Source organism: Netta rufina, assembly GCF_964035555.1.
Source record: "Netta rufina genome assembly, chromosome: 21".
Taxonomy (NCBI): Eukaryota; Metazoa; Chordata; class Aves; order Anseriformes; family Anatidae; genus Netta; species Netta rufina.
The window spans coordinates 4,580,971-4,602,596 of record NC_140145.1 but is presented as its reverse complement, the minus strand read 5'-3'; the positions used below and the strand labels follow the sequence as shown (position 1 = coordinate 4,602,596).

Below are 21,626 nucleotides of genomic sequence, written 5' to 3'. Positions count from 1 at the left end.
AAATGAGCGGGGGGGGGGGGCGGGTCGGGGCACTGCCCCCACAGCAGCCGGACACGGTGCCCGAAATGGTGTAATTCTGGAGAGTTTAAGGTCTGTTTAGGAACAAACCAACCTCAACGCTCCCTCGTGTATCCGTGAGCTTTAATGGAGAATCCAGGGACAAAGCACTCCTGGTTTTGTGTGCCCTAACAGCCCGCCTGCAGGCAAAGCATCTCCTCACACGACCCCACCATCGCTCTCCGGCACTACAAACAGCCCTAACCTCGTTCTTAAAAGCAAGAACAGCAAAAATCTGCAACTAACCAAGATCAGGTGTAAAGGGGGAGCCTCTCCTCCTGCATTTGGAAGCTGCAGATCAAACTCATATTTCCATCTGTCCCAATATGATCACAGCTACTCAGGACAGCCAAGTCTAAGAGTGAATGGACCCCACGAGCTGACCTGTGCTCTGAATGCCCCGTGAGGCTCCTCAAAGAGGCATTTATAACTCAGCACAGCTCCAAGCTAGATCTCACTTATTGTCACCGACTCACAGTGGACAGATGCTCCTACCACAAGCTTCATACAGGGACTACACATTGAACACACTGAATGAACAATCCTTTGTCTTGGCAGTTCATAGAGGCACTTCTGGGGAAAGCTTGCATTAATGTTCTCTTCAGGGGCCTGGTTTTCCACCTCTGCTTTCTTACTATCTGCCTCAAGACTACAGGATTATCATACAAGAGTAACAAAAAAGCATCCACAAGACATTTTATTCAACTCATCATCTGAGATATTTGAGCAGTTCCAACTCCAGACAAGCTCTCTTCCCTAGTGCTCCAAGTGATAAAATGACTGCTGGAAGTGTGCAGGTGTGAGGCAGGGCTGGATTTTGTAGAACTACCTCTTTAGACAAACCAGTAAGACTCAGACCTGGTTATCAGAACACACAGTCTTTGGGGGAAAACCATCAAAATGTAGTCTCAGCCTGCAAGTGTGTTCACAGAGAGGCACGTTCCAGAAATAACTGGCAAAATAAAAAGCCTGTATGCTTTATGCTGAATGCTGTATTTCTTACAACTCAAACAAGGCTGGAGACGTTAGCATCCCGGACTAAGAAACTTTTGCCATTGAAACAGGGACTTACACTTCCAACCATCTTGTAGCTGTTTTATCCAAGAATAAAAAAGTTAAAAAATATGTTTTGTTTTGTTTTTGTCCCCTGCAAAGTTTCCCATATAGTTTCCTGTATCAAATAACTTGAAAAAATGCTTTAGAAATCACTTCAAACAAGTACTCATGGTCTTGTTAACTGAAGTTGACAGGAAATGGTTTCCAGTTTTAGTTTTTTTGGCTCCACTGGATTAATATTTGCATTACCAGCACAATAAATTCCCCGACAAGGGAAGACACTGGTAGCCTGGAAGCGTCTTGGATTAGACTGCCATTTCATAAAGTGCTTGTATTCAAAACCATAGAGCTGTTGAAAAGTGTTCTTTCCACAACGGGGAACGAGGGACTCCCCGGTACAGAACGTCAGGTCAGTCAGTCTCTGCCAGCTGTCGCTGGGGTTTGGCACAGCCCCCTGCTAGCCTCCAAGGCGTTGACCTTCTCCCCACGCAAATCCTCCCGGCCGTTCTTCTGGCAAGGGGTTGTAATTAGGATCATCTTCTGGCGTATCAAATATCGCTTTCCTGGAAAATATATTTTTTTCTTTAGAACACACATTTCACAATAAAATCCAGACTGCTCAAATTCTACACGCGTACGCTGCCCTCCCTCAGAAGCTGCCTGCCAGAGCACCGCTGATTTATACCCAAGTCACACGTGCCCTCCAATTAGGAGCCATCTGGAAGGAGGTCTAGAATTATGTGGCTAAATCAACCGAGACTGATGAGATTTAACTGGAAGTTAAAACTTCCATCTCCAGTGTAAGGCAGAATTTCATCCAGCTAGAATGTTTTCTCAAGACTGGCTAAGACAGAAAAACATGAACAGAATATTGAAGTGCTCTTTATGCCTTAAGAGGCAGACAAAGTAAGAGTCAAAACTGGTCGGTATTATCTCAATTTCACAGACAGGACGCAGGCATTGACAGGCAGACTTGAAATCCACAGAATATTGTATGTTTGAGACAGCGTTAGAGACCAGGAGTTTCCAATTTACAAAAACATAATATTCATGCTTTATCTTGTATGTTATTTTAACCATCAAAACTAGTTTCATATTCCTTCCTCTCTTCATTTATTTATTTTTTTTGTCCAGAAACAACAGTGTAGTGGGTGCTTTGAAACCAAACCAAGAAAAAAAAAATCACAGGCTGCATAAGAACAGCTATTATATCCAAGACATCTGAAAAGTAATGTTTAAGACAGTCCTTAGAGTAGCTGAGGGGATTATTTCTCTTCACAGGAGTGACAGGCCATTTTAGAGGTATTTTCAGAGTGGGGAAAATGGAAAATACCAAGAGTATTAGAGGATTACAGCTGACACATCAAAGAAAATTAATGAATCTGGGAAAAAAGTCCACAAATCTGGACCCAGGCGAGTAATGAGCAGCCTTCTGAACACACACATAAAGGGATTTAACCAGCAGCCTGAGAGCAGGGTGGCACTTTTTCCACAGAGGAAGAAAGCCACCGAGGCAGCATGCACTGCTCTGGCAGCTTGGCGATTCCTCCTGCACACAGCTGGGTGTGAATATGGGAAAAATATAAACCTCAAGCATTCCCCCGTTACACACCTGCAGTTGGGCTCCTCATTTTCCTGAGGCTGCATTTACGGGCAGGCAGCCTGCACCAGGCACAGCCTGCGGCTGCTCAGGCCAGCCAAGAGGAGCGCAGAGCTACCAAAAGAGACCGGCGCAGCTGTTCCAGGACAGCTACTGCTGCATGATCGCCCCGAACAGCTGCTGAAGGCAAAGCCCTGCTGAACAAGGAACTCTCCCTGCACGTGCACTCGACCAATCAGTTAAATGAGCCTAAATATGGCACTTTAATTACTGAGAAGAGAATCAGCTCAGCTCCATTCCAAGAGCCTCACAGACCCCGCCTTCTGGTGTCAGCTACCCTCGCTGAGCAGTGCTCAGTGCTATAAACACCGACACCTTCTGCAAAGGTTGCAAAAGGAGGTTGATTTACAGACAGCAAACATCAGCTACATCACATTTAACAATCGCCCTGCTCATACCTAACTGGACTTGCTCCTCACAGCCCAGTGAGACGCATCTTTGGTGCCACCAAGAGGCAGAGCTCAGCAAAGCCTACCGAGTGTTACCAAAGACATCGGAGGTTACAGGAACCCTTCAGCCCTTCCCCTCAGGTTACCAGCCACCTACACGCCTGTACGCCATCCCCTCCTTTGTTTGGCAACAGGAGATAAATAAAACAGCGAGTGCATCATTCCGCAATTCTGTCTCAAGCTGCCTTCTTTACCAGGAGTCAGCTGGACTGAATTATGAAGAGCTTTCACGCCAGCCCTGTTTTATACCCGTTCCAAATGAGAAACCAGTACTTACAGGACAGATGGTGTTCTCAGGAGCCTTCCTCCACCAGGCTGGTTGGGAAAGACATCCTCTAAGAAAAAATATATATGCCCAACTGCAATGCCTAATAAAGAAATACCAAACGGTTATTTCTCCAGTGCTTCTTTATGACTTACAAGAGCTTCACAAGAGTCTTCAGGAAAAATAAACAAAAAACCACTGATTCCTTCACAGAAAATATTAAAATATAGAAACACAAAAAACACGGAAGCACGTTGACATCAGATGATAAGCTTAACTTCCACAAGGAAAGCAGCTGTCACTGTAAAACATAGTGACATTAAGGTGTTGATAGAGTTATTAAGACCAGCAATTATAAGAGGTTCTATACCAAAAGTCTCACATCAATAATTAGATTATGCATCTGTGCTGATGTTACCTGCGCTGATATTATTCCTTCAGCGTAAGACTTCACTGATTCCTAGCAATAAGGAGCCAAAGCCTCAGAAGCTCTTTTAATCCTTGTTACAAAAAAAAAAAGTGCTGCAACGTTTAGAAATCAGAGAAGCCTGGTATAAATACCTTAATATTACATCAGACTAATGCTAAGCCACGAGAAAGCATTTAGTCCCAGGTTTTTTCCCTAAGCTCCTTGTTTCATGTAAAGCATCGGCAGGACCAGATCCTTGTGACTGAACAACTCCTTACCCAGAAGATCCACGATGATGGAGTTCCCCAAAAGCAGTGAAAAGCCCATCAATACCCACGGTAGAAACGGGGCTTGGAAAATGAGCAGACCAAAGAAGTTCATGCGGACGTAGGGGTTCCTGCGGCTCCAGACGTACACCAGCATTATCGTGAACGCCTGGCCCAAGAACACCAGGTTTACAAACAGGCCAAAAAGCTGAGGGGTGGTTAAAGGAAACAGTTCACCAAGTCGTTGTTCTCAAGTCAAGCACAGAAAGAATTCATCAGCTTGACCTGTAATCCCACATTTTCCATACAATTCCCCCCCCATCTACATTCCCAGGTTCAAGTAAATTGGATCTATGGTCAAATTCAACACTTAAATCAGGATTCAGTGCCCACAGCATGAATAATCTCTTTAAAATAGAGCTTAGCGTGAAATCAGTGAAGCAATAGCATTGCTTAGGTAACCCGGGCATGATTACGCACTTGAGCAGCGCCCTCCTCTGAGGATCTCATTTCTGCAATTTGTGCTGAACAGCAGAAGGTAAAGGACCAGCCCAGTAATTAAGAGCATTAAATGTTAATTAAATTAAATGACAGCCAATAAGCATTAAAAAACACTTTAACAAGTACTAATGTTCCGCAAGCTACAAGACAAACATGCTGTCATCTGAGAACTAAGAGAAATTAACAGCGTGGTAGATTTCCTGAAGTAGCTTGGAATAAAACCAGGAAGGATACAGTCATTAAAAGTCCTCCAAAAAGGAACATAAATACAAAATCTGCCGTCCGACCTCGGAAAGAGCCTTCTTCAAGCATTCGGCAGTAACGGTATCTGAAGTCACCGGTCAGGAAAATTTGCGAGCAAGTGAATTTAAAGAGAGAAGGTTTCAATTATGCAAAACACGCACCTAAGCTCAGGCATCAACTTAGTCCATTGGTTGGCTCAGTCTGGGCACCTCAGCAGAGAGATCAGACCCAGGAGTAAAATGTTACAGGGGAGAAAATTCCGAGTTTCAGAGCCAACTCGCTGCAAAACCCATGAAGGATCAGGCTTGTACAACAAAGCCTTGACGCTACAGAAATAAGTGGCAGGCCTCTTGGCAAGTTACAGAGATGTTGCTGATGTCCATGACACGGGTGATGTCAGCAGTGCTGAGCTCCCGGCAATTCCACGGTGGAGCAGAACAGAGTCTTTGGCTACCTGCACGTACAGTGACACAGCTACACTCCGGAGCTGTGCTTTCTAAGGAGAGGACACAAACCCGATGAAGGATACAAAAAGATCATGTTAAATAAAAAATTAAAGCCAACTGGTCCAAAGAATAAGTAGTTTGTGATTAACCTCCATACCTGGAAACAAGACAGAAACAAGGCATTTAGACGTGACATCTCATTTTTACATCCTAAATAGAAAGAAAAGTAATGGTGCAACTGAAAAATTCTTTACAGTAAATGAGATTAAGGCTCGGGCTCCCATCCACTGATCTCTCTTCATTAGGGTTTTTAGTTTTTAACGTACACCTCTGACAGGAGGAGCCAGCGTGGTTTGTGAGGCTCCATCCCCCAGCAGATGACCCGGACCAACGGGCACCTTTAACCCCCTGCCCCACCCCCCCCCCCAGGGAACGCTCACCTGAAAGTGCTTAAATATGAGCTCGGGGTTGAAATACAGCTGGAAGGGCGTGATCAGCTCCAGCTGCTGCAAGGGAAGAGCAGAGAGAGGCGCAGTGAGCGCCCCGGGAAGCTGACACGGCCCCCACAGAGACCCACAGAGCCCCCACAGCCCCCCCACTCCCCTCACAGCCCCCTCAGGGCCCCTCATAGCCCCCTCAGGGCCCGCCCCACCCCTCAGGGGCCCCTCAGGGACCCCTCACGGCCCCCCCAGCCCCCTCAGAGACCCCCCCGGCCCCACGCACCACGGCGGCGGTGGTGAGCACGCAGGCCGTGGTGTAGGCCCGCGTGACGGGCGGCACCTGCAGGTACTCCTGCCGGAACGTCTGGTACGCCATCTTGGCGCCCCCCGCCCCGCCGCCGCCACTTCCGCTTCCGGCCCCGCCCCTTCACCCCTCTCCTCCCCCTTTTCCCCCCAACCTCCTCGCGCCGCGCCCTCATTGGCCGAGCCCCGAGCCCGCCCGCCCCGTCCCCGCCTTTCCCGCCCAGGAGAGCCGCAGCGGGCGGGGATTGGGCGGCGCGGCCGGGTGCTGCTCGCTGATTGGCCGGGCAGCTGAGGGAGCCGAGCGAGGCGGGAAGCGGCGCCTGAGGCGTCCCTCAGAGCCCCTCAGCGCCCGGCGGAGCCGCCCGCGGCCCCTCAGGCTCCCCTCAGAGCCCCCTCAGGGCCCCTCGCGGCCCCCCGGCGCCATGTCGGTCAGCCCCATGGCCTACGAGGCGCAGTTCTTCGGGTTCACGCCGCAGACCTGCATGCTGCGCATCTACCTGGCGTTCCAGGACTACCTGCTGGAGATGATGGCGGTGGTGGAGGGCGTGGTGCTGAAGAAGCTGGAGGCCTCGCCGGGCGGCAGGGTGAGCCGCCTGGACGTCAGGAAGAGCACGGAGAAGTTCCTGCGCTTCATGAAGGAGCACTTCGACCAGCTCTTCGGCAAGATGGAGGAGGTGCTGCTGCAGCTGGTGCTCAGCATCCCCCCGCACGTGCTGCTGCCCGAGGACAGGGTGCACCGGCAGTACCCCTACAGCCGGGAGCAGTTCCAGGCGCTCCAGGACGAGACCTCTCACCTGCAGCAGCGGTGCAGGGCCGAGGCGGCCGCCGGGCAGGCGCTGCGAGCCGAGCTGCAGGAGCAGAAGGCCGTCCAGGCCGAGCTGGAGAGGATCCTGCAGTGGTTTGAGGGGCTGGAGAACACCTGCCGGGAGCACGGCACCAGCAACGTCAGGGAGAGCTTCACCTTCCTGACGCAGAACTCGAAGAAGCTGCAGGACGTGCTGAAAGAGGTCAAGGAGAAAAGCAAGAAGATAAAGAGGGGAGACGAGTGACTGGGATGGATGCTCTGAAAAGGAGGCAAAAAGCATGCAGACAGCTCGCCTGTAATGATAGCGGCTTAGCTTCCTGCAAGCATTGCCCCGATGCCTTCGCTCCTCTGATCCTGCCAGCACCTGGACTGAAAGCTGCTGTGCTTCTGCTCACCTCTGTCAGTGTGTGCCGACTTGGCAAGTATGGGAGTAGGGAGCAGAACGAAGCCTTGGTTTTCTGCCAAGTGTAGCTCTGAAAGTAGTGACTGAAAATGAATTTTTGGTGGGATGACTTGACAGAGGGTATCTTCGCGGCCTTAATGTTAACTTTGAACACAATGTAGCATTTGTTTACTTTAATATTTACTAAAAAATAAATAAATGCAGCCATAAGAATGCCTAAGCGTGATTTGCAGCTGACAGCTGTTCAGGTAAAGATCTGATGTGAAAGGTGAAGGGCACCGAGCTGGGACAGCCCAAGGACAGGCCCCGGGCACATCGGGCTCTGGCAGCACCACCCCCACACCCCTCTGCAGACGCCTTTCCCTTTCTGCTCCCTACAATGACATCAGATTTTTTATTTATTTATTTATTTTTAATTTCCACATTTTAACAAAAGCTTTCTGCATCCCAAACAAGTCATCTTACCTGCTGCCATCCTGAGGTAATGGGCTGGGATCCTCTGCATGCACGCACACCAACCCCTCCTCCTGGTGTAAATATCTTGAGGTGGAAACATCGGCAGCGAGGTCCCTGTGCAGCGAGGTCCCACATGCATGGGACGGGGAAATTCTTTGCAGCGAGGTGCAAAGGGGGGAAAAAAGGAGAACGATCCCTCCTTGTCCCCATCCTGCAGCAGGGCTGAAGGGACAAATGGGATGAGGAGGAGCTGCCCGCAGGATGCGCCCCCACACCCTGCAGTGACCATGGCGAGCCCCCGCTCTGCCAAATGTTCTCCTGGGTTTTGGCCGGCCTGGGACAAGCGAGAGCAGCCCTGCTCCCAAGCAGCCCTGAGAAGGTCCCGCTGCCGGAACAAAATCAAGACCCAGAGCAGAGAGGACGAATGGGGTGATGGGGTCTCTGCGTGGCTGCACTGCTCGCCCTCCCTGGCTTCCTCCTGAAGGCAGTAAATGAAATGGGGCGCACAAAACGCGCGTTCGGATCGCGTTAGCGGCCAAGCGTCCGATTCACTCGAGCAAAGAAACTCGGTCAGAGCTCGGTGCCCGCGGCTCCTGGCGCTTGCTGCTAGGCCGCAGGACCTCCCTGGGAATTGCTTTAGAAAAGGAAACGATGAGCAGCTTTCCCCTGCTCTGCTGTACTCTAGGCGAAGAAAAAAATCCTTAAAAAACGTGGGAACAAAGGGAAGGCTTTCACTTGTCAGCTCTTCTTTTTTTTCCCCATGGTTAAACAACAGGGAAGGGGAGCGAGGTTAAGCAGCCTTTGCCAGAGGGAAGCCTTGGAGGCAGCTTGGTGGGTGGGGAGCAGCACAAACCCCAAGGAGAGGGCTTTGACAAGCGGCTTGTGGCAGGCTGGAGCTGCGCGAGGTGTGCGGGCCCCTTGGTGACCTGCACTGGTCTGGGGGCAGTGGGCACGGGGAGCCCTCTCCACGGACAGGCTGTGCTCCTCGTGCCTGCCATCGGGGATTTTCTCTCCTCTCGTTTCCCTGCAGAAAGGAAACTCCCCCGTTGCCCTGCTCTGCATGGCCCCAGCCTGTCATTCTTCCTGCTACTCCGATTATTATTCTCTCGTGTCACCTGAATTTCGAATAATTAGTATCTGGCACAGTGCTGGGGGAGAAGTCAGTTCTTAACGAACACAGTCGTAGGCATGATGTTATAATTTACCACTCGGACAAGCCATTTGGAAACACAATCTGAGAGAAAACGAGGAGGAGCGGCTTTCAGGCCGTTACCCTGCCCCGATTAAACCCCGACCAAGTCCCCAGCGAGACCCTAAAATTAACAGAGTGCAGCAAGGAGAGGACGGGGGAGCCGATGCAGCAGAGGGGCCTGGACAGCAGCCGAAATCCTTGTGTGTTAATGGGGTCTTGGTGTCGTTCTCTCACACCTGTCCCCATCACGGGGCATTTCTGCTTCCCAAGGCGCGTCCCCGATCCCACACCACACCCCCGACCCCACACCACATCCCCGGCACAGCCCTTACCTCCTCTGGCCGGTCGCGATGGCCGCAGCCCCGCACGCCCCTGCCCCAAGCTGGTTTCAGCCCTTCAGCTGCTCCCTCGGGCTTTGGTGTGCTGGAAACACGCTAGAAAACCCAACTGGGGGAAAAATGGGGATAAAAGTTTAAAGGGCTGGTCCGTGGCTGCCTCGAGCACAAAGGAGCGAAGCAGCGCGTCCCCTGGTTTGGGGAGAGCTGCAGCCATCCTCGCTGCCACCCCGGGGAGGGCCTGGCCCGTAACGAGAGCGCAGAGACTGGACGTGTCCGAAAACACACCCCTATGGGAGACATCAACACACGTGGCTTATAAAATCCACACAACCCCTGATTTTATTGTATTTTTTTTAATTAGGGCTGCATCTAGAAGGTGGTGCTGGCTACGTCCCTGGTTGCACGTAAGGTTTTTGCGAAGTTTCCATAATAACCAGCGGGTTTTGCTTGCCGAGGAGCAGCGGGGACGTGTCCTGGCTGGGAAGTTTTGGTCTCCCTGCTCCTGTCACCAGCCGTGGGGACAGGGAGCGGAGCCTGCAGCGTGCAGCCCGAGCGAGGAGCCCCTGCAGGTGGGGCACGACGCATTTTCTGTCACGGTTCGTCCTGTGCAGCTCGCTGGGACCTGGCTGCGAAGGCATCAGGAAGGCAAACGCAGCCCAGGGCATCGCGGCACACGGACAAAACTTGATCAAACCCGTGCAGGTCAGCTCATTACGCCCAACTTGTGACTCGCATCCTTTTACGTTCAGGCTCATGAGGTGCTGCCAATTTACAGACCGATAAATTACCGTGCTTACAATTAGCCGTTGGGTCTCTCCAGGCAGAATAGTACTGGCAGAGCCCTGCTCTTCTGCAGAGCACGTGGCAGGAGGCGCTGGAAGTGAACACCTGAGGCAAAACAACTCCATCCAGGGAGGGGACAAGGCCGGAGAGGAGCAGGAGGAGGGCTGGGGGCAGCTCTGCCCTGCAGCTGCCGAGAGGCCTCTAACGCCAGAGAGCAGCAGCCGCCCGCGCGCTGCCCCCTCAGGAACCACGCGCACACCGAGCCTCCTTTCTACAGCCTTTATTGTCAGTTTCTTCTTGGTTCTAGAGTACAAAAGCATGCAAAAAATAGCCTCTCTATTCATGGTACATATTTACAGTGTGACGGCCACGCGCCATCGGGGTGCTGACCTCATGCTGGAGTCAGAGCGGAGCACGGACAGAGCCAAGGAGTTAACAGCGAGGGGAAGGAGAGACTCAAACACCAACAGACCAGGCGTATGAACCAGGTGCACAGCAGCGAGGTTACGGCACAGAGGATCGGAATTACATCCTGAAAGGTCCCAGATTGTCTTTTTGCTTGAATTTACAGAGGTTTTTGGAACACTTGGCGTGCTACCAATGCCTGCAGTCACTACCTGAGGGCCTGGGCGTCTCAGCAAACACCACAGCACGCACGCCCTGGTAAGGGGGGGAAGTTTGGTACCCAGAGCAGGTTAAATATACACAGGAAATCATCCGTTACCAGCCTCCAGACGCCCTGCTAGACGTGGCAGGGCTCCACACCACCGCCTGCAGCCCTCCTTCCTTGGCAGACGCCTTCCCGTTCACCCAGCTCCTGCCCTTCCTCTGCCAGCACCGCCCCACACCACTGAGATCGCCTCTCCTGAAGCAGGACCCCCAGTTACTGCAGCAGGACCCCCAGTTACTGCAGCAGGACCCCCTTTCATTGCAGCAGGACAGCCACACCAAGCAGAATGATGGTGAAAACAGCAAAGATGTGGGCTCTGTTCCTGGAAATCCCCGGCAGAGGTGCTGAGCACCATAAATAATCCATTTAACTCGCACAGCCAGGCTGCCCAGCACGTACCACAGGGACATGCATGGAGAAGATACACAAACCTGCCATGGTGTCCATGGCCAAAAAAACCCAACCCCAACCTCTCTCTGCATTAAGGACAGTGCCACAACCCCCAGTGATGCCCCAGGCAGGTCCCATCCCCGGCTGGACCCGCAGCAGCGCCCTGCACCGCTTCCTCAGCGCCAGCTTCCCACTGAGCTCTCCTCTTTCAAACCCCAGCGTGTCTCTAATCCGCAGCGTGGATTAGGACACTGCTGATGCCACCAGTGTGGGCCACACCTGGCCTTACCCACCCTCCGTGTTACAGCAACGGGAACATGGCAGAGACGTTTGTGGCACTTGGCTGTCCAGAAAACCCAGCTGCCGTGCAGATTGCTTCTTGTATCTCAAGGCACTGGAAAAAAAAAAAGACAGCACACGCGTGGTGCTGCGGGTGATTTTGTTTCCCTCGTGCCTGGAGGTGGCCGCAGGCCTCAGGCTGCCCAGGCTGTGCCACAGCCAGCGCCCCTGAGCCCTGCCCACACCTTGAAAAATCCTCCCAGGGGCTAGCTATGAGCCCAGGTTCTCTGCTCCCCGGCTCGAGCCATGCTCCTGCTGCAGGGCTGACTGCACACATGCACCACGGTTCCCCACGCTGCTTTCTCGGGGCTGTCACTGCAATCCCCTGGTTGAGGCAGCCTCCAAAGTGCCACGAGTTGTCACTCGTGCATCCGCCACAGTGTGTCGTTAAACAGCGGAGAAGCTCATCAAGCAAATGTGGTATTGACAGTGACGTATTCTTGCCCAAAACGTTAGAGACACGCTGCAGCATTCCTTCACACAGCAGGTATTCAAACGGGATTCTTAAAACAGAGATCACAAAGATGTGCAACAGCTCCAGAAGAGAAATCTCCCTCGCAGTGTCTCCATGCGGGCCCAGCAATGCTGCCCGGGGCCGAGTGTGCCCTCGGGAAGAGGAGCCCTTTGCACAACCCAGCTGCTCAGAGCAGTCAGGAGCTGGGTCTCATGGGCACAGCACAAACGTTGGATTTGGAGAGGAACAAAAGGACTGTTTGCTTTTTTAAAGCATCAGCGAGTGCCTCCAGCAGCTCTTCACAGCTCCTCACACTGCTCACAGGAGCCCTGCCATGCCGAATCCTATCCCTTGCTCACAGAGAACCCAGACAGATGTTCAGACACCCATACTGAAACATTCAGACACCCATATTCAAATATTCGGGCACCCAGCTAATGGGAACAACGTCCTGAAGTGAACAGAGGGGCCGGCCTGCCAGAGATGTGAGTGTGAAGTGAATTCTCTCTTTAGTCTCTTCCTCTCCTCACAGCAGGACCAGCGCTGCTCCCAGCCGCCCTACACCCATATAAATGAGCAAGAATTTAACTTCAGCGAAGAAAATATCTTCGCAGAAGCCAACCCAAGCCTTTGAACACAGCCAAGCGTTTCTCTTGCTGCTGGCGCTGCTGCTCCTGTCTGCCCTGTGCAGCTCTCAGCCTGCCGCCTGCAATGAGCCTTCTGCAGGTACAAAACCCCCACGGCTGGCAGATTTGCTGGAGAAGCAAGGGTCTGACAAAAGCTCAGCTGGTTAATTCATTTCGTTTCCTGTGGGAACGCCTCCCAAAGGATTTCTTTCACCAAAAAGGGCAATGATAATCACAGAAACACACCCGTTCTCCCCCATCACCCTCCAAAACTAAAGCAGTGCTCTAGTTACCGCCAGAACAGGACACAGCCAAACTGTAATGGATGGCTTGGTTGGTCTCACCGAGGCTGAGAACAGCCTCCTGCAGCCTCACCCCATTACCGCACCCCGTGGGCATTTTTTGAGTAACCCCAACAACCAGCTGGGTCAGCAAAGCTCTCCCCCTTCCCGAATTATTCTTACTGTCTGTTAAAAACAATAAATAAAACCACATTTGCAGCCTTGGAGCTCTTTGAGCAGCACCGAAGTATTTCTTAAACCTCAGCAGCTTCATGTTGAGAACTCCCTTTGCTCCTGGGGCCGTGCTCCTGCCTCTGGGGCCAGTCCCCAGGGACCTGGTTAGAGATCCCATTTCTCTGCAGCCCGCAGAAACAAGCAGCGTGGTCCTGCTGTGCACACACACCCACTGCAAGCACAGAGTGTCCCCTCCACGAAGGCAGCTCAGGCTGTCCTGACTCGTCCCTCCTGCATTTCAGAGCCCCCGGTGCCCTCTCAGACCTGCCGAGGCTCCATCCCCGTCTTCCTTCCCTCTCCCCAGGTGCTTAAATCTTCGTTAGGAGCCAACGTGGCTCAAGCACGTGCTCAAGCGCTCCGATGCGTGGGGACGTCGTGCGGCGCTCAGCGGGAGCAGAGCCACAGCCCCCGGAGGATGCCGAGCGTAGGAGCATGCAGAGGTGCACGTCCAGGCTTCATTTAGTGCCTGGATGCGATGAATCCAGCCCCAGAGCAGCAACACCTACAGGATCTAATCCTGCTGCTTGATTTTAAAATTGAAGGTCTCCTTGATGAAATGCCTTACCTACAACGCTACTTCCCAAACCGCGGGGCTTGGCTGATATTTACAGGCAGGACGTGGGGCAGAGCCCAGGCTGGTGACTGCTCCTGGGCTCCCTGCTGGCACTGCGAGGCTGCTGGGGACGAGCCGAGGGGAGCGTGGGGAGGTGGCAGGCTGGGGACGGCAAGCAGAAGGCACTGGGAGCAAAGCTCAGCTGCAACGATGTTGGGAAACAGACTTACAGCAAACAGAATGGGACAACTGCTATACACTGCTAATCCTTGTACACGTATCCCCTGGCACAAAAAAATAGGGAACTAAAAGTCCCAAGCCCTCACAGTTCACCTAAAAAAAAGGTCTGTAAGATGATTATGCAGGAACCAAATTTAATCGTGTCCTTTAAGTACAAGAAGGATTCAGTCCCATTGGCTTTCCAGGGCACGTTCAGACCCTCTAAAGCTCCAGGAAAAATATTGACGTGTCCATTGATGGATGGATGTCACTGGCTTTTACTCTTGGAGTGCAAGAGTGAAATTCCTGATTATGCACAGTCTGTATAGTCAGCAGCCACTGCAGTGACTGCATTTGCCCTTTGAGTGCCATCTCTCACCTGTTGTCAAAATGTAGAGATGAAGCTTCTAATCCCAAGGTTAGAAGCAAACTATGGATAAAACAGCAGCATCAGCACGTGCATAACAATCAGTCCTAAAATAAAATTAAAAATTAAAGCCTTAAGAAATAAGACCAAGTTTTGAATTGATCTCATTTGCGTTCTGTAGCTTCCCTTCGTCTAAAAACCCTCCACCAACGTTTTCCATCCTAGAGAGCTCTCCCAGTGTGGGCCGTTTATCAGGAAATCAGTTTAAAAGCATCAGGTATGCAATTTTAAAGGAGCTAGGAGATGAGTGAGAAAGGAATTCACCCCTAAATGACATGAACGCCAAACCTGCCACTTTTCAGCATTCAGTGCATGCACACGCACAGGCCTGGCTGCAGCTGATGGAGCGACCTCGCGGCTCTTTGGGAAGAGCCATTTCATCAGCAGATGTCCCCAGCGCTCGAAGCCTTTATGTGTAAAAGCACATCCCGGTGCTCCAGATCTCTGCAGCATCCAGAGGCTCCTTGCACGTTCCAGGGAGCATCACATTAGTTCTCATCCTTTACAGTGCTGCCCTGAACGAAGCGATCAGTGTTGTCAGGATTGACACCGTGCAAAAATTAAGGGATGAAAGGGGAAGGAAAAAAGAAAGGAGGAAAGGGAGAAAAAAAAGAAAGGCAGAGAGATCGACAGTGCAAACTCCAAAAGGAAGATCTCATCTTCGTTCAACTGCTGTCAACAGATATTCTGCCACTAACTCCAAGAGGAGCAGGACCATGTCCTGGCATACACAAGTGCTTTACCTGTGCATTAACTACAACAGTCGCCCTCTGATATAAGACCTGACATCGCTGTCATTTTTTTTTCCTGATCTTTGAAATAGAGAATGCAAAAAAAGCAAGAAAAAGGTCTCCAGGGCGAACAACCCCAGGGACAACGTTTGGTTTGTTGCGTTACAAATAAAACCACATTCATTCGTCAAGACACCCATCTACAAAGCTGACACGTGAAGCACAAGTGGAGAGCAAGGCACACATGGAGGAGCGCACGGACACCTCGCGGGAGGAATGCAGCTGCCCACGAGGCCGAGCCAGCCCTCTGCCAGCTGAGCTACCCCAGGATCCACTCTTTTCTTTATTGCTGCTCTTTTCCTCCTGTTGGCTTTGCTAGGTTGGTTGGTCAGGTTTGTTTTTTGCTTTGCAGGCCCCGGACTTGGCGATGAGGGCGGATGCGTGCTAGACAACACCGTGATGGGCACAACAGCAGCAGCACGGGAGCGAGCAGCCTGCGGCGCCACGCGGCTTCAGGACGTCGCTTCATCTTCACACACGTCAGGCAGCTCCGGGTCCCTGCCTCCTTCTCTGCTCCCTTGTTTTCTACATGAACAGCACAGAAACAGAGAGGTTAGAGGCATGCATCACTGGAAAAAATAAAAATAAAAAATGAAGCTGGCTGTGTTTTTTCCACCCGGCTCAGCATTAATACTAGGAGGGAATAGCAATGAGCCAGCCTGGTGTGCTGGTACCGTGCAACCAGCTCAGCGATACTCCAGCTTGATGCACTGCAGCGCTACAGGGCTTTGCACTTATGCCCTGGGGACAGAGCTTTACACTCCCCTGGATAGGCCTGTGCCAGTTTTCTAAAAGAAAGAAACCAAGGAAAGCCTCTGACAGCCCTGGGACAGAGCTGTCCCCAAACTCAGGGTGTGCAGCATTTCCCTGCCGGGAGGCCGAGTAACAGCCCCATCTGCAGTGTTTTTAAATGGTTTGCTGTAGGTCGCGTTGGAGGTTACTTTGCTATTTATCAGAGTTAATTGGATGGACTGCTAATAGAAGGGTCTATGTAACTGGTCTGAAAAATGATCTTCTAAGAAGCCCTGGCTGAGGCTGGGTGGCTGGTCACGCAGAATGAGTGGTTTTGGTCAGCCCAGAGCCGTCACAGGGTGAAGCTGCAGAGCAGCCCCACTGAACCACCAGATTCAGCCTGAGCCCAAACTCCAAGGTTCAGCCTCAGCCTTTCCAAAACCCTTCCATTACTGCTCCTTGTACGTGGGTCTGAGCAGTCCTGCTTAAACCCAACTGTTTTCTGCTTCTGTCATGCCTCCCTCCCAAAAGGAGGAGGAGACACCAAAGAACAAGAAATGGCAATAATAAAAAGTATACATAAGCATTAGTGTCACACACACACACAGCTACTGCAGTAAAATTGCTCCTACAGGAAGGAAGGATGGAGCCAAACGCTCTCACTACTGCACAAATCACACAGGCTGAGGGAAGGACACATATTTCTACAGCACCTAGGGGAAACACAAACACTGAATTACCTTAAAGATGGATGCAAATATATAGATGTGTTTAAGAGGAATCTGTCCCTGAGAGCAAAACAATGAGACAAAGGAAGAAAGTGATCATGAAGATGATGGCAGCAGGCAAACGAGCTTGTATTTCTGCACCTAATGAGCCTAGGAAGCGGAGTGAAACAGAGGATGGAGCAGCAGTCATGTTCACTCGCAGCCCACAGGAGAGATGAGGATGGGCACTGGCAGCACTGGAACAAATCTGTTCCAGCTCCCAGCACTGCTGAACGCTCCTGGTGTCTTTGCCAGAGCAAAGCCCCGTGCCTCAGTCCTCAGTCAGACCCCAACAACACCTACCTGCACCGCGGGGCACAGTTCTTCCACAAGGTGCAGTTGTCTCCTTGGAGTGAAAACTGATGTGGCTTTTGGTTGGGTTTGACTGTTCTGACAGAATCCACGTGTTACCTACCTGAAACCTTCTGGGGACTACAGAGCCTGACACCGGGCACCAGCGGCTGTCTTAAGTGGAGCCGCCTGACAAACTCAAACACAGCCTGCGGCCATTTCCTTGTTAAAGCTGATGCTGAAAGCCTGGCTGGCCTAGCGGGATCTTTGCAGTGTGTTTTTGACCTGCCCTGTGTCAGCAAGCCCCAGGACCTCCTCAGCACAAAGCCCCCACGATGAAGGTACCTCTGTGCCGCTTTGGGAGAAGTTACTCCTGGCCTGAGACCTGGATCAGCTGTTAGCCACATTTTAACCACTTTTCCCTCCTCTCTTGTTCCTACCCTATGTGGTCACAAAGGCCCTATAGGTAGTGACAGCTCTCTCACCCTTTTGGGGAAGCCTGGAAGCAGGACAGGCTTTTAAATAGAGCCTGATCACCCATGCAACCACCCTTCATCAATAGCAGTAGCAGCCGTAACGGGAAAGTGAATTGGGTCTGTCAAAACACCACAATTAATTTGATAGGTAGTAGATGCAATAAATGAGCATAATAAAACGTAGTGAAGCCTGCGCTGACTCAATTAGGAGAAATCTGGAGCAGGCAGAAGAAATACGGCGAACACTAACAGAAACCTAGAACTCAGCTTTGGACACCAAACAGCTGGCTTAAAAAATACCTCTGTATTCTGCAACTGGGGGAATTAATAAACGACAGGTACCTTCCACAGACACTGGGCAGAACCTGGCCCTGCTCTGCAGATCTGTAAGGCATGACGAATGGACGTGCCTTTTGGGAGTGCCCTGGATGTGCCCTGTGCCTTTTGGGAGATGCTGCAGCCAGGCAGGGCTGGGGGTGGCTGCCCCATCCCGGTGCTGCCCGGACACCCAGCCCCAGCCAGCCCTTAAGTCAGAGCTGGCAGCACACACACAGCCGGTAGGTGTGCAGGGGTGCTCCTGGGGGAGAGGCAGATCTTGTAAAAGAGTTTTTGAAAGGGGGCACCTTCCTTTTAGTTCCCTTCTGGTTACCTGGTCTCTATGCCTGCCATTCCAGCAGCTGCCTTTTAGCTTTTCAGTGCTGCTAAACACAGCTGTGAACAGCACCCAGCAGAGCACTGCATCCTCCAGCTCTGAGGAGAGCTGAAAAAGCTTCCTCTCCTGACAGTGATAGTTTAAAAACTATTTCAAATCCCTGATGTCTTAATGGTGTCCTCTAAGGAAACAAAGGCCGTGACAAACGTGGAAGACCTTCCTTGCCGAGACTTCTGCCCATGCAACTTCTGCATGAAGCATTTCCAAGAACGGAGCCTGGCACACGCTTCGCGGGTAGTGCAGAGATTAGGCAGAAACTAAGGAAAGTTCAACCAAGGCATTTACTGTTTGTTTCCTCCTCTCTGAGTCCTCAAGAGTGAGGCGTTCAATGGGCTCCTTTTTCTTCCTATCTTCTTAAAAGCTAGATCCATTTTAAGGAACACACGTAGTAGGCATCAAGCACCAGAAAGCAGACTCAGCTGTCACAGGATTTCCTGCAAAATGTATTCTCAATACGGGCACAACTGCAAGACACTTGACGTGCCAGTGAGTGGGGCTCAGACAATTTCACGTGCAGCCTAATTAAATAAATTGAATGTGAAATTGGAGAGATTTTCTAATTATTTTTGTTTTTTCTTACACAGAAATACAAAGAAGTCATTTTCTACCTGTAAGTGGAAGGAGCTGCAATATTACAAGAGCTGATTCACCTCTCTAGAGACTGTGTCGCTGGGGAGGAGAAGCCCTGTGGTGGAGATACTGGGAACTCCGAAAGCAGCTGGGTGGACTCCGTGTGGACAGGAGAGCAGCATGGCTGTGATGCTGCCATTCTTCTCGGGGTGGGGTTCAACAAAACCAGGATGCCAAATGTGGTGATATCAAAGCAACCAGGAGAAACTGCACCCTCTGCTTGGCCTTCCCCACCAGTGATGGATAGCAAAGACCTGTAGCATCCAGCATGGCTTTGGCACGCTGCAGCCATCCAGCTGAGTGCGGTGTTTCTGATAAACGTGTGGGTCCCGGTCAGAAACAGCAGGGCTCCAGAGGGGGTTCAGAACCTGTCCTGCTATGTGCGTGGAAACAGCGCCTGACATGCAGTAACTGCAGAGCCTACTTGCTACAGCAATATTATCTGCTCCTGCTTGGTCCTAGAAATGCAGAGCCATCCAGACTTACAGTGCTGTGCTCATTGAAATAAGTTATTTGTAACATTTGCACTGATATTAGATTTTATATGAATAGTAGGGGTGATTTAACTACACAACAAGCCACTCTGAATTAAGAACTTGATGGCATGGGGAACGACCTCAGCGTCTAGCTGGGTATGCCCCTGTGGAAGTAACACTAATCACGAGAAATCACCGAACAATGAACATTCCCATTTAGACCCAATTCACTTTAAATCAATTTCACTAGGTTCAACAAACCTATTTATATCTAATTCACCTTAATTAGATTGAGCCAGTCTAGGATTTTTCAAGGTTTGAAATAATAATCCACATTCCTTAAAAAAAAACCATCCCTGCTGTAGCATTTAATAACCGACACTATTTGTAGAAGAGCCCCAGCCAAGGCCTTGCGGTTAAACAGAAAGGTTTGGAGATGGGCTCTCAAAGCTCCAGTTGTGCGTGAATTAATTTAGGATAAAGTCAATTGTTACTGACAAAAACTGGTGCTGGTTGCAGGAGGCTGAGAATTAGGTGCAGGGGTTAGTGCAGCAGAGAACTGGAACATTCAGAGTGTTCACTAGTTGTTTTTTTTTGCTTGTTTGAAACATTTTTTTTTCAGAGCAGCTCTAAGCATTTATCCTGCTGGGCAGAGGCCAGCCTGGCACGACCGTAGACCAGTGCCTAACCTGACGTGTTCTGGTAAACCAAGGGCACTTGACACAGCAGCACAACAGGGGAAATCAGATATGGTTTTCAGAAGCCTTTTGGAACTGTCCTGCACAAGGAGACTGAAACCAAACAATGAGTACAGGCAGGGAAAGACGCTAGTTGTGTGTGAGCTGAAAGGAATTGAACTGTTATCCTTAGAAAGGATACAAAAGACAAAATGGAGGCATACAGCTTGTCTTGAAGGTCAAAAGAGAGTTTTAAAAGTGATTAGATCTTGATAATGTAGCTAACCAAAAGCTTCACAGCTACATTTGATCAAATGAACTTTACTTGTTTGGAGCAGATGGTGAAGTGCCCTTCTCTCTCCAGGCAGGAACCAGCTATAGCATGGCAGGGCTAAGTTTTCCCAACAGCTTTCAAGCACCTCAGATGAAGGTGGAAGGAAACAAGTCTCTTCTGGAAAGAGACTCAAGTTTCTAGACCAGACAGCCTTGGAATATCAATTCAGGCATCAGTTTGAAAAGAAGAAATCCCGCCTTGTTCTGAACTAGAGCTGGCCTGGATAGGGATAGGCATACAACATGTTTTTCTTTGAACTTAGTAAACATTTCTTCATCTCAAAGCAATGCAATGCACTGACCAGGGAGGACAGTGAAGATATGGCCAGGGACTGGTGTCAAAATTAGCGATAACTATGCTGGAAGGCAATGAGCCAAAGGAAATAAAGAGAGGACAAATCCCTTGTGCTAAGCTTGTAAGGGAGCTGTCAATGTGGTGCTTTTCATACATGCCCCACAGCGGCAGGCAAGGTATGGGGTGGTGCTTTAACTACTGAACTGGTGTTTGGTATTAACTGCTCCTGGAGAATAATGGCAAAGCCTTTACTGGAGTCTTCAATACACAGCTGGGCCCTTAAATCCCTACACACCAGGGAGAGAGACTCAGATAGATCTGCATTGCCTAAGGTACAGCAAGGCACTTAATACATCCTCATGGGAGCTGGGCATGGTGCTGGAATGATTTGGAGTGGAAAAGAATTGTTGTGGGACAACACAGCCTTGTTAAGTGCAGTTAACAGATTCTTACAGATTCTACAGGGTGAGAACACAAAAATAATTGTCTCAGCTGAGGCTGACGGCCCAGCTGTCGCTCATTGGACTGGTGGCCCAGAATCCTAACTCTGAATATGATGGAGAAAGAGCAAGAACTGAGTAAAAGACAGCAAAATCCTTCCCCTCCTGAGCTTCTGGACCATTGCATTTAAAACTTGTTGATGAATCCAAAAAACATCAGTCTACTCCCTTTTTAATTTCAATACAGCCATTAATAGCCAATGTCCCGTTGCAATGTGTCCCACCATTTCGTAACCGGCTGTGTGAAAAAAATACTTCATGTTTCCTCAAAGAAAGAAGCAATGTGAAGGTGTTCTCCACTGTCTGCCCATGCATCTCCAGGGTGTCTCTGCCAGTCCAGACACCCAGACTCGGGCCCCAGACACACCACATCATCTCATTTCTAGCTTATAAAACACAAGCTGCTTGTCTGGTGCCTTTTCTATTATCTGTAAAAAGCAGAAGAATTAAACCATCCAGTACATATCCAGACTAGACTCTAACCTTATTTTAGTTCTCCAGTTTCTAACTGATCTTTGATCACAGCGCTTAGGCCAAACACATCTCACAGGTAGAACAGCATCTATAAAGAGGGCCTTTAGCCTGTTTTACTGCATTGTATTTTAACCGTAGAGGACTCAAAACAGAATTTATCCTCAGTATTTAATTCAGGAGTATGTTTTGTCCTTAAATGTTATGGAA

The 21,626-nt window shown here is 50.5% G+C and overlaps 3 protein-coding genes across 3 annotated transcripts in view; 1 reads left to right on the top strand and 2 right to left on the bottom strand.

Moving 5' to 3' along the window:
- Positions 1 to 739: 739 nt before the first annotated feature.
- Positions 740 to 6,197, bottom strand: DERL2 (derlin 2). Its single transcript, XM_084299984.1, has 7 exons — positions 6,076 to 6,197; positions 5,793 to 5,858; positions 5,436 to 5,509; positions 4,898 to 4,991; positions 4,175 to 4,370; positions 3,500 to 3,590; positions 740 to 1,676 (listed from the first exon to the last, which is right to left on the bottom strand). The coding sequence occupies exons 1-7, from the start codon at positions 6,166 to 6,168 to the stop codon at positions 1,571 to 1,573; spliced, it is 720 nt and encodes a 239-aa protein (XP_084156110.1). The 5' UTR covers positions 6,169 to 6,197; the 3' UTR covers positions 740 to 1,570.
- A 320-nt stretch (positions 6,198 to 6,517) lies between these two features.
- On the top strand, positions 6,518 to 7,163 carry MIS12 (MIS12 kinetochore complex component; the record flags this gene model as incomplete). The annotated part of the gene is made up of 1 exon (XM_084299652.1): positions 6,518 to 7,163. One exon carries the CDS (start codon positions 6,518 to 6,520, stop codon positions 7,142 to 7,144), a length of 627 nt encoding a protein of 208 aa, XP_084155778.1. The 3' UTR covers positions 7,145 to 7,163.
- Positions 7,164 to 15,508: 8,345 nt separating this feature from the next.
- CAMKK1 (calcium/calmodulin dependent protein kinase kinase 1) overlaps positions 15,509 to 21,626 on the bottom strand; it is a gene marked incomplete at both ends in the record, with an annotated part of 47,070 nt that continues 40,952 nt past the window's right edge. Inside the window, one exon of the mRNA XM_084299983.1 lies at positions 15,509 to 15,581. Coding sequence (XP_084156109.1) covers positions 15,509 to 15,581 — 73 coding nt within the window. The remainder of the gene's footprint in view (positions 15,582 to 21,626) is intronic.

Bases quoted from the DNA above. Each gene is read 5' to 3' on its own strand.
- DERL2 (XM_084299984.1), bottom strand. From the start codon at position 6,168: ATGGCGTACCAGACGTTCCGGCAGGAGTACCTGCAGGTGCCGCCCGTC. The intron at 5,510-5,792 runs GTGAGCGTTCCC...TCTTGTTTCCAG, and splicing joins TCATATTTAAGCACTTTCAG to GTATGGAGGTTAATCACAAA. The intron at 4,371-4,897 runs GTATCCTTCCTG...ACCACCCCTCAG, and splicing joins TTGGAGGACTTTTAATGACT to CTTTTTGGCCTGTTTGTAAA.